Source organism: Rutilus rutilus, assembly GCF_951802725.1.
Source record: "Rutilus rutilus genome assembly, chromosome: 17".
Lineage (NCBI taxonomy): Eukaryota > Metazoa > Chordata > Actinopteri > Cypriniformes > Leuciscidae > Rutilus > Rutilus rutilus.
Window position 1 is genome coordinate 10,691,744 of NC_140230.1, and position 19,272 is coordinate 10,711,015.

A 19,272-nucleotide genomic window follows, 5' to 3' on the forward strand; every position below is an offset into this window, starting at 1 on the left:
ATATATATATTTATATATTTATAATTGTATGGTCTATGAGAAATCACATCTGATTTGTAATTATACATAAATTGCGCCGCAGTGAGAAAATAGAGGTAAACGAGCTTGTTATTGCTAGAGGCACCTGTCAGTGAGAGGAGTGATGACCAGCCTGTCAGTGCAGCCTAGAAACTCATTCTGATAAATGAAAGCCACATCAGTGATACTGATCATCATCTTATCCGTGTCCTCGTTGAAGTAAAAGCGGCATTGTTTCAGCCATTCAAAGTCTGTGGGGCTTTTGATGTGCAAACGACACTGTGTGAGAAGAACAGAAAATATCAGTTTTTGCTGGGTGGTTATCTTTTGGAGTTGTCTCAAATGGATGTACACTGAGGGTTGTGACATACTCAGTAATTTGGCATTCAGTCATGAGATATCAAAACATCCAACCTTGCCATGTTGACATAACCCCAGAAGTGACTGCAATGTTAATTTGGCAGTCTGCATTAGCTAAATTGCCTATTCTAGAGCTTTAAAAGTTGAAGATAATAAAGTTCTAAAATTCTAAAATACGGAACTCAAATGAGCAACTATCAACAATGCTGAGACTTTATTAGAATAATCATGAGCATATAGCATGTAAACCGTAAATAAACTGGATGAGTATATTCGGGCACTCACCAAATCATCAAAGATGTCCCTCTGGTGTACGTGAATGGTGATTAGGGTTTCATACTTTGTCCGTTCAACAGTTCCAAGGTCCTTTGTGGTCATGTCAATTAAATTGTTGAGGAGCTCAAGAAAAAAATGGTTGGTTTTAGCCATGATCTTACGGTCATATCTGGCATTGCTCAAAGCATCCTCAGAATCTTTCGTCCAGATCATCTGGATTCCTAGTAAACCAACCTTAACCACAGAAACCAGTAGTCTGGTTAATATACTATACCATTTATTTATTTATTTACTTATCACTGTCAATATTTTGAATACCTGTGCAGGAAAGGAGTCCAAAAATTCAATCAACTCAAAACCAGAGTCTTGAATGGCAAGTGCAGCCTGACGGATGACAAGGTGCAAAGACCTCTGGGATTCTTTCAGTAGTGCATTAAGCCAGACCTCCACATTGCCCTCTGCTATGACAGGCCTTTCCAGCTCAACTGTCTCACCCTCTCGTGATGATATCGCCAAAACCTTATCATACATCTAAAAGCAAATCCAGTGTTGGTTATTTTTTTCAAGCAAATGTATACTTTCCTAACATTCCTCAAAAGCCTGATGGATTATATTTGATACTCACATTTTAACATGATGTTTCTCAAAAAAATTATGTATGGATAATCAACTAAGCCTAAGTTGCTCAAAGAAGTGTTTATCTAACTTAATAAAAGTTATTCTTATTTACTTTATAAAAATGTGTATAGATTTCACAGCAAAAAAGAGATTTTTCATATCATCAGTTTCATGTTTTCCTTTGTTCAGATTTCCCACCACTCTTTAGTTGTCATGGTTACTGATTATGACTAGTCATTCCGTTCAGCTGTTCGTCATTAATCACCATTGTTTGCACTACTATTTAAGTTGCTGTGTTTTCAGTTCTCATTTGTCTGGTCATGTTAATGCTTAGGTTGTGTCTGCCTTGTTGACTTGTGTGGATTATTAAAGACTTTCTGAACCTTATCTTCTTCAGCGTGTGCTCTCTAAACCCAGCGTGACAGACATGAAGAGGGACGTTTTTAGAATAAGAAAGCAGGCTTTCTAGGTTAAAATAGTGATCACCTTTTCATGGAAGCGGACACATTTGATGTTGTCAAAGATGTTGAGCAGGTGAGCCTGGATGGTGTGCGAGTCAGATGCTTGGCCCAAAATCTCCAGCAGTGCAGGATCCGAAACAAAGAAGAAACGTGGAAACAGCAATCGCTTTTTCTCCAGGTACCTGTAAAGCAGAAGACAAGCTTAAAATTAGCAGCACTATAAATTAGATCCATTTTAACCTGACTAAAATAAGCAACTTAAAAATATAATTTCAAACCTGAGTCAAAAACTTTTTTTTTTTTTTTTTTACTCAACCTAGGTGTCACCTGTGACAACAGAACTGCAATGTTCCCAGGTGCATCTTGCTATAGAAACTGGTTATAAAACTGCTGAATCCTGATATAAGGACTAGACTGAAAAACAGATGTGTTATGTACCCTGTGAGAGATTTTTGACACATCTCTAGCTGTTCCAGCAAGTGAGGCAGCAGCTGACCCATAGTCTCATCTCCCACACACGACTGGACTACATTGGGCATCTCATGAGCTCGAGTCATGATTTTCACCCACGATTTATCGATGTTGGAGAAACGCTTTGCCTCCTAAAAGAGAAGGTTTCACTTGAATTTGTTAAGGTATCACATTAAATATTTAACTCCAGGGAAACAAGAAACATCTGTGGTATCTGGAATTTGACAAAACAAAACATCTGTGAAATCGGTGTTATTAACCTGTTAACCGTTGCCAGAGCGTCGGCGCACTGAAGCGGTTTTATTTATATATAGTTCAAAGTTACTATCAGATTTAATGTTATATCTTGACAAACTATACATCATTAAAAAGATATAAGACTCAAGTTTCAGAATTTGACCACTATTGTATTCTGAGAAACTTATAGCGACAGTTATTTCTTAATTTGTGTCAGGAGTTATGAAATGAAAAAAATGAGTCGATACCTTTGATATGAATTATGCGCGTCAGCCGCTTTCATTCATAAAAAACTCTGTGCTGTCGTCATGACAGCGATACACAAAACAACGTCCCTCAGGGCTTTAGCTCAAAAATGTGCAGATTTGGAGAAATATTGATATATTCTCATAGGTTTACATCAGATTTCTATAGACAGGAATAATATTTATTGAATTTATACCCAAATGCGTCGATGTAATCATTATGAGCGTTTGCATACTCTGTTAATGTGTTTTCAATTCATACCAATAGCCTGAGGGCGCCCTCGCCGCCCTGTGCACAGTATTAGAACATGAAGAAGAGCCATAATCATGTGACAATCCAGGAAGCCTCGAACACACACACAGCTAACAACAGATCGCGCTGTAACTATGGCTGTAACATGCAGATACAGACATTTTGAAGACAATAAACATGTTTGCTATGATATTTGAGTTACCTGTGTTTTTCAATCCATGCCAGGTATTTCCATAATAATAGATTATATGTATAATGTAATGCTAATCTATATAGAATCGTTGTGCAGAACACTATCCAATAGTAGGCTATATTTTCTGTCTGATTTTTTATCTGAAGCCAAATTAAATCACAGAAAATTATTTAAAATACTCGATTTGCTTTATAAAGTAAGTTTATAAGCACAAACATGGTTTTAATCTCATAAATTGTCGTGTATTGATGGTGTGCTAAGCTAACATGCTAGCTAGCCCTAGCCAGGTGCACCTGCCACCTAGAAGTTATACTTTTATTATTTTTTGAATGCTTACTGAAATGTTTCTTTATTCAAGAAATGCATTAGATACAGTTTAAAATGTAAGGGTGAACTTTGAGAAAAGAAATTAGTGACTGAAACCATATGAATAGCCAGTCATTAGTAACTATAATGCAGACAAAAGAAATGCATATTTCGAGCCATAACCAGTCTGGAGAGGTGTGAATGTGTGCAGGGGGAGACTGAGACTGAATGGGGCTCGTTTGCACCACAAAACAATAAAGACAATATACTGGATAGATGGTTAGAAGATGGCAATAAACATCAGTAGCATCTTAGCGTCAAATCAAAATAAAGTCACATGACATGGTCTTGAAAAACATTTCACTAAATACAGAGTTTTGGACTTATTATCTTAAGATTTTAAACATAAAATGTTTAGACATGTGGCATTAGCTGTAGTGCATTTCTAGATTGCTCCAGTGCCAACTTCAATTTTATTTTCATGAGGATATTTCATAAAAAATAATTTCTAATAACTTTACAAAACTTTGAAGCTATTTATAACATTTTTTGTCATTATGACAATAATTAATTCTACATTTACAATAAACTGCCAGATGTCAGCTTTCAAATGAGATCATACTTGTGCTTTTAGTACAAAGGGTTCATGAACTGTATCTGTTTTAGTTTGGGTATGTAATTTCTTGGGATTTTTCAAAAGTGGGGTTGCAGCTTAACAGGTTAAACAAAAACAAAAGACTGGTTATAAAATGGAGATTCTAAAAAAAGTAAAAATCTTGTAAGATTGTAAGATTCATCTAAAAAATGTTTTGAACATTGAACAACATCATATATATAATAGTATTAATAAATGTTCAAGACAACTTCTAAAAATGTTTAATTATCAAGCATCAAACTAAACAATATTAAACATAAAAAAAATAAAAATAAACATATTTACTGTATATTGAGTACTTAGTAAATGTAACTTAAAATACATTGAGCTCATGTTGGTTCAAAATCATAATGTGTTATGAGCATGTCCTGTTCCCCCACTCTTTCCCCCATCGTTTCTTCACTTTCAATAAAATGGCCAAAAAAGTGTCAATGTGTGGGAGTGAGACTGAAGATTACCTTTGGAAGCTGTTTGGCTATGTCTCCACCAACAAAAACAGCCTCAAGGTAAATCCAGAGGTTTTGTACAGTCATCCAGTTCTCAATGATATCTGTTGTATTGGAGAGGTTCTGAACCCACTTCTGGATCTGGGCTTTGAACGGTGTGTTGTATCTACAGCGATATAAGGCACAAAGTCAGGAGCATTAGAGGATAGGCTAAATAACTGTCCCAAATCATTCCATTTGATTTTCCTATGCCAATGTACTTCATAAACTTACAACATATATACATTTAAATGTAATACCACAATTCAACACGGTCAATTTGCCAAATTCATGAGTGAAACCTTTTTTATCAATTCATTATTAAATCATACATTTTCACAGAAATAAGTAAATAACACTTGAATAATAGAATATAAATAAACTGTAACGGACAGTAGAATTTTCCAGAGAAATTAATCGTTGATCTAATGGCTCACCTGTTGCTCATAAGGGAACCAAGCACCATCAGGCTGTCCTCCATGTTAGTAATGATCTCAGATGTACTGTCTCCTCTCAATAGGAGCTCGCCTCTGGTTTTAAAGTGGGCAAAGGTAAAGGTCTTGTTGTCCCATTCCGCAATTACTTGCTTGAGTTTCTGCTCGATGTCACGCTCCTTCACAGCACTGATACAGATATCCTGCTCAAATGTGTTGTTACAATTATAATGGATTCTTTACAAATTCTTTAAAAAGTGGAGAACTTTAAGGCCAAAACTACAATCTAATCTCTATTTATGTCTATGGAATTAAAAACTAATTCTGACCTCTATTTCTTCTTTGTACTTCAGCAGTGGGGCTTCCATGATGTTGCGAAGCTTGAAGTTATCAGTTTCGACCTCAAAGGTGTGACTTGTAACCTCAGTAATTCTCTTCCAGTGACGAGTCATCATTGCTTTGTTAGTCATTAGATCCAGCAAGGGGCAGCACTCACTAAATTCGTCAATAGTTTTTTTCAGGTCAAGAAATGCCTGCCACTCTTTAAGGGCCCGCGGCAGCTTACGGCACCTACAAAACAAAACAAAACAAGAAAATTTAAAGGTGTGAAATTTAAAGTTCATTGTGTCTGATTTCACATTTAAAGATATTTATTATTAGCTTTGTACATTTTTGTCCGCTATTACTGTAAATTAACATTGATTGACTGCATATAGTAAAGTAAATCTTGGTGACTGCAAATTACTCTGTTGTAAACTATAAAGATGTCCATACTTATTATTTTTAACTCAAGTATACTTTAAATTGCAACAGACAGAAAACTCTCCATTCATCCTATTATTGTGAAACGATTATTGCATTACACTGGTACTTGCTCCAACACAACTGGGCTTTAATTTCAGTTCTTGACAGGCATGGAGAATGAATCTCTTCTCTGAGAAGCTTCTGCAATTACCAGAACAGACCAGCACAATTGAAATCCCCTGGTGCCTTCATGCTTTTCAATGTAACTTATTACATGACTGCCAGAGAGAGGGTCTTCAGAAATTTAGTTTGACTTCTGTAGCCTTCTCACCTCGTCTGAAACTCAAGAAGTTCATTGTTGATTCTGTCAATGTGAATGTCGGCCCATGAGATGTCATAGTAACCATTGACTGTGTCAATGACACTGTTGTAGAGTCCATAGAGCTTTTGGAGAAGTGTCAACTGTTTCCTGATCTCAAGCAGCTGAGGATGCTGGGTAACAGATAGGCCAAAGAGCTCCTCCCCACCTGTGTATGTGATGTACTTGCGGAAGAGGTTGTCAAAGCGATTCTGTGAAACGGCAGATCATTTTAAAATAAATAATCAAACCAAGGATTCATTTATATGTTTACATAAATTACATAACATATATATGTAGCCAACATCAAGTATATGTACTATGTAAGAACAAAGAGAATATGGAGTGGTACAGTGGACATAAAACTAGCTCAGTTAGTTGGAAAGCAGTAAATTAAAAACACTGAAAAAGTTATACTGTCACGGACATGGTCATGTTTAGTTTCTGAGTTCTAGGGCGAATTCCAAACGGCGTTTTGGCACCCTTGAAGGGCACTTCAGGAAGGGGACACCATTTGTAGGGGTGTTCCAAACGAAAGGGCCTTTCTACAAGTCCTTTGGCGAAAGGAACATGTGATGGTCACTTCAAGGAAGTAATTTAATCGTGTATGTTCATGTGACTCAGGGTGACGAATCTTCACGATTCATTTTAAATTTAGATATTGTGGAAAGAGTTGGAGTTAACATATAAACAGAATAAATTCAGGTTGTTTTGTTTTGATAAATAGACAAATTTTCGTCATGCATTTCATATTTAGTTTATAAAGTTTCATAAGTAGAAAATGTGTTTAATGCTTTATGTTTAATGTTTAACTTATAAAGTTAAGACCAGATCGTTACATGGTCTTTCATTGCTGCCTTCGCCAAGTGCGTTCCGAACGGCTTCATTATTGCACACAGGTGCCCTGCTCCCTCCAAAGTCCCCAATTCAAGGGCTCTGCCCTTTGGAGTGAGAATAGCACAGGGATGCTTACTTCTGATTGGAATTTGCCCCTAGTCATTCAGTTGTTGTCATGGTTTCCAATTAGTTACACCCCTGTTTCCTGTTCCTATGATTAACATCCTCAGTGTATTTAAGCCTTCAGTTCTCTCCTCTGTTCATTGTCTTGGGTTAATGTAAGTTGGCATGTGTATGCTATCTCTTTTTGTGTTAATTAAAAGAATAAGGGCCCTATTTTAACGATCTGAAACGCAAGTATCAAACGCGAAATGCAAGTAGCTTTGTGGGCGGATCGTGGGCGGATCTTGGGCGCTAAAATGGGTTGGTCTGAAGTAGCTACATTACTCATAGGTGTGGTTTGGGCGTAACGTGAAATAAACCAATCAGAGCGTCATCTCACATTCCCTTTAAAAGCAAGTGCGCTTGTTCCATGGCGGATTGCTATTATAACGCCGGATTTGCCAGGCGCACACCAGGAGCGGTTCACAGCTAAGGAGACCGACGTTCTCGTCAGGGCCGTAAAAGACAGATAAGTGACATTGTATGGGGATGGGAGAAACCCTCCCAAATTAGATTCGGTTAAACAGGCGTATAATAATTTGGGTAAATGTGTAAGCTAGATTTATGCCTATTTTTTCACATCTTCATGGACACCACAATGATTTCCCTTGTGTGGTAATATTTTTCCTTGTAATTATGTATGGTTTGCGAATAACACGCCACTGACTTTAGACTAGGTTTTTCCTGGTCTGTGCCAGAATTGTTTTCTGAAACTGCAAAATAGCACCAGGGAACGTTTGCGCCGGAACACGCCTCCTCTTTTTGCTGAACCGCCCCCGGGAGTGCAAGTTCATTCCCTAATTTACCTACGTGCATCTGTGGAGGGAAAAGTCCGTCGGGTGCAAAATAAGAATGATACATGCGTTGGTGTACAAAGTCAATTGCGTTGGGTGCAAGATAGGGCACTAATTCTCATTCATTCTGTGTCATACAACTCTCTTTGATATTTACTACATGCTAACCCATGACAGATACTTTGTACCAAATTATTTAAAGGGGAGAACAAAAACAAAAAATTAACAAAAAGTATTCAGTGTAATGTAGTTATATTATGATAGTATGTCAAGGAAATTGATGTTATGTTTATGCAAACAGGATTTACAGGATACTGTACCTGAAACATAATAAGTCTATCACTGGCATCCTGGGGAGCCAATCCAACCACCATGGGACCATCCTAAAGATTTGACAAGCACAAAACCAGAGAAACGTAAGCACATATTGTTAATTTAAGATAAACAACCACTTTGTTTTTCCTGTGCAGTGGAAACATGTCGGGTTACTTGACTGTAACCCTGTCCCCTGAAAAAGCGGGAACGAGATGCTACGTTTCCACTTGATTCAGTGCTCTGGGAACAATTTTTGTTTTGACCAGTTGTGAAATATGTGTGCAACACGTCTGTCGTTAGCATTTTGCAACGGCAAGGCGCACCTAGAGAGTGGGACCCAAGGCGAGAAGCCGGGGTCTGAGCCACTTAGAGAGGATAAGTAACCTGCGGCACGTAACCCTTATCTGCCTTCGGGGATTGGCCCTTGCTGAAATGGCTTTGAGCCACAACTGAAATGGTCTCATGTGCAAAAGGCCCATAGGGACTGGTCTCATGTGCAGATGCCATGAGACTAAATATTTGCTGATACTGACGAACAATACAATCTTGGCCTAGCCTGACTTTGCTCAGGGTATTCTGAATGTGCCCACATCGTGATCGAATCCCATACGTCCCCTAAATATGTCGTTCTCTGGGTAGGAGAGAGAACGCTATTGTTGACGTTCAGTCTCAACCCCAGAGAAACTAGATGAGCTAGTTATCTCTGTTTCGTAATGCCAGCTCTTGTGACTGTGTTAATATCAGCCAATTGTCTATGTAATTCAAAATACAGATGCACTGGAGTCGCAAAGGAGATCCTGCATCCATGCACTTTGTGTATGTGTGGCGTGATAAAGCTAGACTGAATGGAAGAACCCAATATTGATAAGCTTCGCCCATAGTATTTCTATGTGAAAATATATCTTTGAGATTGATCGTGATGAACCATTCGAAATGTTGCATTTGCGATACGATCATCTTGATAGTTAGTATCTTGATCTTGAGCATTCTGACAGAATGGTTCAAGCCTCAAAGATCTAAAATCGGACGCAACACCCCATCTTTCTTAGGAAACAGGAAGTATCTGCTGTAGTAGCCTGACTCTATCTCTGGGAGGGGAACATGTTCTATTGCCCCTTTGACCAGAGGAGATTGCAGCTCTTGTGACAGTTAGTGTGCCTGCTCTGGTTTCACTGTAGTGGAGACCACACCATTGATTCGCGGAGAATGGCGAACAAATTGGTTCCTGTAACCTTTTTCTACTTTCGTTAGGACCCACATATACCCCTTTTCCACCAACAAGAACCGGGTGCTGGTTCAGAGCTAGAGCTATTGCCAGTTCGGAGTTGGTTCGACTGACGAGCTTACTAAGAACCGGTTTGCGTTTCCACCGGCCAGAGAGCCACAACAGAGCTATATATTACGTCACTGCATACGTATCATGTTGCCCAGCAACGCTAGTCCGGCAGCGCCAAACACAAACACACCAGACTTGTTCGAGATGCATCGGCTTCTCGCAGAACGACCAGCACATGAAATCAAAGCACTGCGAAAGCGATCAAAAAGCACAAGGAGTCGTATGATCTCCAAACACTCCCGCAGCTCTGATCGGTCCACGCTGCTCCGATGCATCTCGAACAAGGCATCAACAATAATAGACGTTGCGTTACTATGGATGCTCATGGGTTTGCGAAAATAAATCGGCATCCAAACACGGCGAATCCAACGCGTTCGTGCAGCTCGCCGTAACTTACATAGACGGATATTATAATCGAGCTGCTATTAGCGCGACTAGCTGCTATTTAAAAATGGCGGTCACAAGTTTCCCTTCAGTCTTGTTGGCCACGGTAACCCCGCCCTCAGCCTCTGACGAAAGCGGTTCTTTCTTGGCTCTGTTCTAGACCCTGCAATGATTTGGTGCTACTTAAGAACCAGTTTTTCTGGTTCGGAGCTGGTGCTTTGGCGGTGGAAAAACAAAGAACCGATTTGAAACTAGGCTCTGGCTCCGAACCAGCACCAGCTCTGCCTTGGTGGAAAAGGGGTAATAGAGATACCAGGCAGTAGGTTCCAAGTTCTCTGAAATGGGTACCAATTTTGATACTTCCCATTGGGGGGGATGTTGGGTGTTCCGTGCCCTGGGAAACAACAGGAAGCAACGGAACACCCAATATTTGCTGGAAACCGCTGCCCCCCGAAACAACAGAGGCGGCGGGGATGGTACGATGGTACGGGGATGGGAGGTTTCTGAGGGGGCCACCCCCACAGAGGTGGGTGCAAGACCATCAGGATTTCATCTTTTTGGAGATGATAGTCCTGAGGTCAGGCCGTTTTGGAGGCTGCTGAGGGCGGCGAGCCGGTCCCCAGTCTTGACAAGGGGGAGCTTGACTCACCACACCCTGTTTTTGTGTCTCACATTTTACAGAAGGATCGGGACGAGGCTGGGTGGCCGGCAGCCCCTCTCCCTGAGTGCGGCGAGAAAGGAATTGCACAAGGAAGCCCTCATGTTTCTTCACCTCCCGAAACCTGCTGACGACTGTATTAACCGAGTCGCCAGACAGGCCAGAAGGTGAGATAGGGGCATCAAGCAGGACCACTCGGTCCATGTCCTTGATGCTCTGAAGTTCAGCCACAGGTGCCTATCCATGCTGACCAAAGCACCCACTGAACGACCGATAGTGCAGGCAGTTTGCTTGGTCGCACGGAGGGACAAATCTGTGGCTCGAAGAAGCTCCGAGAATGTAGCACCAGCCTGACCTGCCACTTGAAACACTTTCCCCACTAGCGTTGAGGTGGTTCTGCATGGCTTAGTGGGGAGAGTTGGTTTATTTAATGATGATGCCGAACCAGGTGAGAGATAGCTCGCGAGCGTCTCTTCGACCTGTGGCATCATCATATGTTCCCGTGCCTTCGCACCCACGATAGAAACGAGAAGTATATGCTCTCCCCCATGAATGAGATAACTCGTCATGGAGAACCTAAAAGAAGGGGAGAGACTGCTGTTGGGGTCAGAAATCTGTCTTCCAGTTTAGAGCGTTTTGGGGTCTCTTGTTCTCGCGAACAACCACCTTGAGTAATTCCTCACAAGCTTTATCGTCACGCTCGGAGGTAGGCAACTCATAATCTATACCGGATTCAAGAGATTCATTATCCTCTGCACGAGCTGAAGAAGGGCCAGAGTGCGTTTCGGGATAGAGCAAAAGGACATCTAGGTCTGGAGAGAGTGCGAGCGATAGGGACGGACCCGTCTCTCGCCCCTCAGATCCATTCACGAGCCCCATGATGGCATAGCGTTGCTGGCCCTTGGAAGTAAGCAAGACGAGCGCGTTGCATCTTAACCGTGAATAAATCACAATGCTTGCACTCGCCCTCCTGCAATGCAAGGGCAGCGTGCTCATCCCCCAAACAAACAAAGCAATACTGGTGTGTGTCACATTCAGACACCATTTAATTTACACAGCGCTCATTTTTCTTTTCTTTTCCTTTTTCACTTGTTTAAAAGAGTGAGAGGAGAAAGAGAATTTTCAGAGAATTATGCGCATTGCCTAGTGAAAAAAAACTCCTAACAAAGAGACAGATAGAAATTGAATTACACACATACATACAGTATGGTCTGAAGACAAAAATACCTGTAGATGCACCTGTGGCACATCTAATTATAGCATCTGATGAGTGTGCATTCCAATCACTGTCTGAGGCTATAAAAGTTCTAAGTCAATTTCATTGATGTATTGCACACATATTCCACAGTTGGTCACAAAAAAAGTGTTTGCCAGAGCGCCGAATCAAGCACAGCATTGAGAGTCACTTTTGAAAGGGAACATCAGTTGCTTCAAAGAATCACACATTTTTGTGTGGCTTGATATCTGGCATTATATGTTACATAATTCCCACAGGAATATAAATGCAGGAAAACAATTGTGTTTGGGCTTGAAATCATAATTGCCTGAGGGATCGTCTCAAAGCAAGAGAAGTGGATGGAAAGATTTTACCTGCCCCTCAGGACTCACCCTATCATAGTCATGGTAGAAGTACTGGCAGTCTTCCACAAAGGTCTCAACGTTTTTGATGAGTTCTCCTCTGAAGTTTGGTTGAAGGGACACCAGCTCGTTCTGCACCTCTGTGCTACGGGAAAGCAGTTTCTCCCAGGTGTACCGAAGTGTGTCCACTTTCTCTGCTTCCTCTTTTGCAATCAATAATCCATACTTATGTAGCATGGCGTACGATTCCTGCAGGCCAAAACCAGGGAAAGAGACATTTCAGTCCTATCATAGGATAATACATAACTATTTTATGTTCTATACCTGATTACTTTCTTAATGCTTCAGCAAAAATACATATTAAAATGAATAAAATGTAAACAATAAATGTAAATAATAATAAAATAATAATAATAATAATCTGTAATTATTTACCCCCTATGATTTAATTATTTATATATTTGTATGTATGCATGTATGTATGAATGTACTGTATGTGGAACATAGTGGATTTCTTCACAGCTCCAAAAAGGAGAAAAAAAAAAAAAAAAAAAAAAAAAAGTTCACCTTCTACATACACATTATACATACAGTATATTCGAGGTCTTCTTTAATCAAGTTGTAGGTAATTATTATTAGGAGTTGTGCCAGCTGTGGTCATCATGAATTATAGTTACATGAAAAAGAGCTGCGTAAAGATTATTCAGAATTTCATCATGTGTTATTTTTCTGTTTATTTGTATGTACCTCAATTGGACCAACTTGAAAGTCTATGGAGATCTGGTGTTCTCTGATCTCTTTGAGCGTTGCCATGGCGATACGAATATCATCCAAGTCTTTAATCTGCCTGTTGAGTTTCTTGCTCGCCTCATCTATAAAAGTGAAGATCTGTTCCATCTCCATATGATACTTCCTGTTGCAATGGTGACCAAAATCCACCATCCAGCTCTTTGTCTCAGCAGTAAGGGCCAACTTCAGATCCACTGTAGGTAAATTCAGCAACACACAAGGAATAAAGGGGCCTTTTGTAGCTTGATAATAATAATAATAATAATAACAATAATAAAGGCAATTTTTTCCCTCCAAAAGCTGTAACTATGCTAGCAAGCACTGCTACTTATTTATCATAAAGGCTTGAAATAATACATTAATCTAAATTAAATAAAAAAAGTTATATGAATACATAATAACCTACAAACAAGTGCAGCAATAATAAACATGTTCCCTGTATTGAAGCAATCAGTAGCTGTGCCATTTTAATAAACATGCTTCTTGGCTGTCTGCTAAGCTCTCTATCACTGTTAGAACACTTAGTTTCTGTTGATTCAAAGTCTGTTTACCTGTATATAGTGCCAGAGCTCCTACTGAGATATACTCAGGTTCTGCATTAATCTCTAGCTCCAGATCTCTGTAGTACAAGATCTGAGACTCAAATTCAGAAAGAAGAGGGTTCCCCTGAATGAATTTCTGGATGGTTTCCTCTCTATCTTTCTTCCAGATGTGGTGATAGAGGCTAAAGCGATCCAAAGCGTTCATTATTTCCTGTGTAACAGTACATGAAGTATCACGCATTACAAATCAAACAATATCACATTGTCACATTATAAACACAACCGTATGAAGCAAACATATTCAGCAAAGGCTATATAGACTTGTTCTCATGGGACAATCATATTTCTGACTTGTAAATAATAAGTATGTTTTTATATGCCTTAAAGGAAAGGGAAAATTTCTAAATAAGCATCTGTAGCGTGCTGTGAATTGTCAAAGAAAATCATTTTAAATTATTCCACAGTTTGTAAAAATAAAAATAAAATTGTGTTTACAGTAATACACTTACAATAGAAATCTATGGGTCAAGGCATTTGAGAGGGTTTAGAAAGCAGATATAGACAGCTCTATTTTTGTAAAAGTGCTAATATTGATTCTCCACTGCAAAAAAATATGCTGAAGTTCTGTTATTGCAAAGAGTATAGAAGTACCAAGAGGCGAAAATCCGTTGCAGTTTTGACAACAGCCACTAGGTGGCACTGCGGTAGCGCGGCCGCCATTTTGGACTGAACCTACGGCTTTACCGTTAGCACAACTACTGTATACAGCATTAACATTATGAGTGGAAATAATTGGAAACAAAGAAAACAGTGTTCTGCCATCAACTGTAACAACTACCAGTGTACAACCAATCAACTAGCATTTCATAGATTAGATCCAGAGAGGTAAAGTAGAAAAGGTTTTTATTAACGTTAAAGGGGCTATATGCAACTTTTTCCCCAAAATAAACGTAACAATAGCCTTTATTTTACCATTTATGACTCAAACATCTCCTGATGAGCATACTGACACCTTGTCCGCTCACAGTGGGTGCACCTATAGTATAAGCCTGTATCCTATTTTTCCTATTTTCTGTCGGGTCGGATTTTTCCCGCGCTGTCTGCGGATGTGACGTCAAGCGCGTTCATGTTAAACGTTTCAGATCACTCTGCCACCACCGCTAGTCAGCAAACAAACTTAGTTTCTCAAACAATATATGTATTTGACTGTTCTTACCTCTGTAAACATAATGTTGACCTCTTTGCAGCAGATGACTTGTGAAGTGTGCACGTCCGAGTGCGCGCTGCGAGAGCGAGCAGAAAGGAAGAGCAGTTCTGTTTTTTGGCCACAGGTGTCAGTCGCGAGTTTAAATTTCAGAAAATCGCATATAGCCTCTTTAAAGTGAGCTAACGTCAACGATAACAGGTGCTGTAACGTTAATGTAAGCTATTCCATAACCGCAGTAACAGTTTGCTAACGTTATGTATTTGGTCGAAATTGAGTCAAGACTCGAAGTGGGCTTTTTAAATAGCATACTTTCAGAGATATATGAACACCTAAACTGGCAAATGACCGCTTGATTAATTCATTGTTATCACTAAATTATCCTTTTAACTGTCACCTTTTTTTCGCATAAACATGAAAATCACTATCCAAACTTAAATGGTTGTAATTCAAGAATACTTTGGAATATAGACCTATGGTTGGTCTTGTTTTAAAGAAGACATTTGTCAGATTATTGTTGAAGTGAAAAAAAAATTATGAAAGTGAAACAGAAAAAAGTTATATAAGTTTGAGTTTATTAAAAAGTACAAATTTAAACATAGAATTATTTATATTTTATATAAAATATATATATTACAAAATATATTTTACTCTATAACTGCAAGAAAAGGAAAGCAAAAAAATCTGAACAAGTTGTGTTCCACATTTTATGTTGATCTTTCTCTCGCTCCCTCACCCTTTCTGCCGTGTGCTCTACACGGTTTGGAGCTGCGCGCTCTTGCTCGCTCGCTCGCTCTAGATTCCGGGAGATTTGAGCTAATTTGTGGGCATCAGGGAGCTGCTATCAATATGCGGGAGACTCCCGGAACTTCCGGGAGACATGGGATGTCTGCTATAGAGATATTAAAAACTAGAAACTACTATTTAGGTAATTTAAATTTTGAATTTGAACCGGTATCGTTCATTTCTATGACAGCTGTGTTGCGTTCAGTCCAAGATGGCGGAGCTGCAGCTCTGCGCATGGGTGCGTTTGTTGCAATGGAACGTTCTATTGAGTTTCGCCTCTTGGTACTTCTATACTCTTTGGTTATAGGTCGGAGGATGGACTTCTGGTTATGCCTTAATTGACACACAATAATTCCTGCAGATGAAGTTTATTTTATTCAATCTATAATTTTTCATTCAGTGGGATTCATTTTATTTGCCTAGTTTTTAAATAAATAAATTGGATTTGAATCATTTTAGTCTGTGGGCAAATCTCTGGTAAATTGATTGATAATAGTCAGGGACATTATCATGAAAAAAACAAAACCAAAAAAAAACATTAGAACAACAAAAGTTCAGACCTTCTTGGAGGAGTTGATGGATGTACTAAGCACAGATACCAGCTTGACAATCTCTTTGTTCTCAGAGATGCTTTTGTGGTAGTTCTTGGTTTGGATGGGAATGGCCTGGTTTGCAGATGCCGATATATCTGAGGTACTGCCTTCAGGAGGAAAAAAAAAAACACAAAGAGAAGTGATTAAATTTAATAAACAAGAGCAGAGAGGAGCTGTAAGAGAAGAATACCTCTGAAAAAACAGTTATATAATATTTTCGACTCAAATCAGTTCTATGAAGGACCCTTTATCTCTAATCTATTTTAAGGGATGAAAGATTTACAGGCAGAGTCGCTTCATTACAGTAGGCAGAGATATGTTGTTGTGGCACTGCTGTAGTCAATTTTGTGTCGGTTTCCCTATTCTGAGAGCGAGTGAGCGATAGAGAGAGAATAAAGAGTGATGATAAGATTACTGTGACACTAAGAACATGTCACCACTTCATAAAATCACATCCACTGTCTTTGCATTCATTATATTTATCTCCCTTTCATTTATCAAATGGCTGGAGATCAGCTTATCCATCCAGAGCTTATATTTTATATTATATCCACAAGACAATTTTTCAACTGACCAAGGACCTGTTAGTTCTTGATTTGCTCTGCTGAGCTGTGTAATTACAGAGGGTGAGGAAAAGTCGTACCGGCAAAGCTGCGATAGGTTGATTCACCGTCTTCTGATTCACTCTCTTCTTTGTTCTGTTTCAGAGCAGCCATGCGTCGCTCACTCATTTTCCTCTGTGACAACAAAAATACTCAAGTCTGACATTTTGCATGCATAACACACACATAAGAAATGCATAGATTTGGTATTGCAACTTTTAAGTTCACACCAGTTCAAGAAAACTAAATAATTACAAGAGTAAAAGGAGAATAAAATACTAGGTAAGTTACATAATAGGCTACTTAATGTCAACATAAAATAGTATTTGAAACCCACTTTACTTATATAATGTGACATTTTCAAGTGTCTTTAACAAAAATGAATGCAAGGTTGAACTTTTTATCAAGGGTTGAAAGATAAGAGGCCTTGGTGACATCAGCTAAAAACGAAGTTTCAGGGTTCTGCATTTTAATGAAAGACTACGAAGAGCAAGAGTAACATTTATATGTTACAATATAACAAAGAAACAAATGAAATAAACAATGCTTAATGTTTTTCAGGTAAGTCTAACAGTATTCAGGTACAGAAATTGAATAATCAAATGTGAAATAACTGCATATTCTTTACTGTATAACTTAAATATAATTAATCAAAATTTTAATTATTAATTAAAAATGTTTTTTAAAGCCACATAAGTGATTTTATCTTTGCGTTTTGTTGTTTGATTAACATTAATGACAGACAGCAGCAGGCATATTAGGCAATATAATGATACACATTCTCTCTCAACTGTCCGTTCAAGCACAAAAAGACGTGGAAGAGAACAGAATTCGGTGTTCGCCTGCTGTCTGTGCTGCTCTGTGTGTGCGCACAGAAAACAGCGCACAATTTCTGAATTGAGTTCTCTTTCGTATCTTCTTGCACAATTCTTCTTGTACAATGGTTTAAAATCACTTGAATGTTTAAACTGACAGGACCTAAAACACGTGCAAATGATGTACATTTTATAACTTTCGCTCTATGATGGTTAAACTTTGCTATTAATCCGAGAATCAGATTGTTTCGAACCATGGGGCCTGATCTGTACGGGTCAACTATGATCCCTTTACTTGACATCGCGAATGCACGCATTGTGATACTGATGCCAAAACGATATATCGTGCAGCCCGACTCGGTATGAATAAACACAGCCTATTTTTAAATGTGTATATTTATTAAAAGTTAACTTAGTCAAAAGTTCATTTTAATAATTTTTTTTTTTTTTTTTTTTTTTTACAAAAAAAAGCTTCAGCAGACACAAGTGTCTGTTTACTAAAGTGCACAAAAAAAATTAGACGGCTTGATTTCCTATGACAGGCGCTTCAAACAGTGAGATTAAGTAAGTGAGAGATGCATTAATGGATCCAAAACGAGTGTTTGTTTTTGTATGGAAGAAAATGAATGACAAATAAAATAAAATAAAACCTTGGAAATTCTCTCTTTGCTCCACTGTCCAACTCCTTTACTGACGCTGACCACAAAGTCCACAGCTCTGTTCAAGGCTTGCTGAACCTCATCTAGCCCTGGAACCATGATGATGTTGGGGATGGTTAAACACACTCCAGCCTTAAAGATGGGCTGCGACCCACTTCCCTTCTGCCGACTGGGGGAATCTGCTTCTGCTGCATGGGAAGTGAAATTTATTTACAATGAGTTAGATTTGGCCAACCAAATGATTATAGGAAGCTTCGTGCTTGGAAAAAAGAATAAATGTGAGGTCACATATTCAGTTGCTTGGCAAAATTTGTCTTTTCGATAAGAATCCACAAATTCTCCACACAGACTTCTCTCAATTTCAAGTTGATAATTTGTTGCACTGACCAACAGAAAGCTGCTTGGTTTAAAAGTGACTTCTGCATGAGCTGCACTACGCTAATAGACAATAGACCTTTTTTGCCTGTGAAATTTCAAGAAATTTTTTTCTGACTTAATGGATTAAACTAAAAATTAATTTACTAAATTATTATCAGAAAAACAACCAACCCAGAAATTGCATCAAGGATATCGCGTGGATACGCTTGCGTAGGGTCTCCAGTGTGTTACGGGTGAGGCGCAGTAATGCATCCACATTCCGATGGTTAAAATGAGAAAGCAGCTCCTTTGCCTCCTCCTCCATCACCTTCATCAGATCCCTCTTTTTCTTCTTTCTCATCAGTGGGGAAGAGGGGCCAATGCTAGGCGCCGTGGTGCTACGTGACAAGAGACGACCCTCGGATTTACATTCCTCCTCTCCTTTGAATAAATAGAACAGAACATGGTGTATTCAATATTACACAGTAGTGATTTCAAACGTGCCGCCGTTAATCTCTGATTACGTATTAGAGGGTGAATTATTGCGGTTTGGCAAGATTGTGAGTCCGTTTAAAGCGATTACATGGGGTGTAAGCACCCAGTATTGAAGCGTGTTAATTATTTTAGGAGACAAGTTTACATGTTTTTAGATTCACCAGATCGTACACATCTCTTTTCATATAAAACATGAAGGAGGATCATATATGATTTATGCAACTACTCAGGCTACTTCTATACATATGGGTC

At 38.9% G+C, this 19,272-nt stretch overlaps 1 protein-coding gene across 1 annotated transcript in view; it reads right to left on the minus strand.

Annotated features, from left to right (window-relative positions):
* Positions 1 to 19,272, minus strand: part of dnah5 (dynein, axonemal, heavy chain 5) — a gene marked incomplete at its 5' end in the record, with an annotated part of 169,651 nt that overhangs the window by 89,251 nt on the left and 61,128 nt on the right. The window contains 17 exons of the mRNA XM_084435539.1: positions 125 to 297; positions 664 to 888; positions 973 to 1,185; positions 1,759 to 1,915; positions 2,172 to 2,335; positions 4,552 to 4,705; positions 5,016 to 5,215; positions 5,342 to 5,582; positions 6,088 to 6,326; positions 8,228 to 8,290; positions 12,209 to 12,427; positions 12,926 to 13,161; positions 13,519 to 13,720; positions 16,060 to 16,199; positions 16,736 to 16,829; positions 18,160 to 18,356; positions 18,718 to 18,963. Coding sequence (XP_084291665.1) covers positions 125 to 297; positions 664 to 888; positions 973 to 1,185; positions 1,759 to 1,915; positions 2,172 to 2,335; positions 4,552 to 4,705; positions 5,016 to 5,215; positions 5,342 to 5,582; positions 6,088 to 6,326; positions 8,228 to 8,290; positions 12,209 to 12,427; positions 12,926 to 13,161; positions 13,519 to 13,720; positions 16,060 to 16,199; positions 16,736 to 16,829; positions 18,160 to 18,356; positions 18,718 to 18,963 — 3,163 coding nt within the window. The remainder of the gene's footprint in view (positions 1 to 124; positions 298 to 663; positions 889 to 972; positions 1,186 to 1,758; positions 1,916 to 2,171; positions 2,336 to 4,551; positions 4,706 to 5,015; positions 5,216 to 5,341; positions 5,583 to 6,087; positions 6,327 to 8,227; positions 8,291 to 12,208; positions 12,428 to 12,925; positions 13,162 to 13,518; positions 13,721 to 16,059; positions 16,200 to 16,735; positions 16,830 to 18,159; positions 18,357 to 18,717; positions 18,964 to 19,272) is intronic.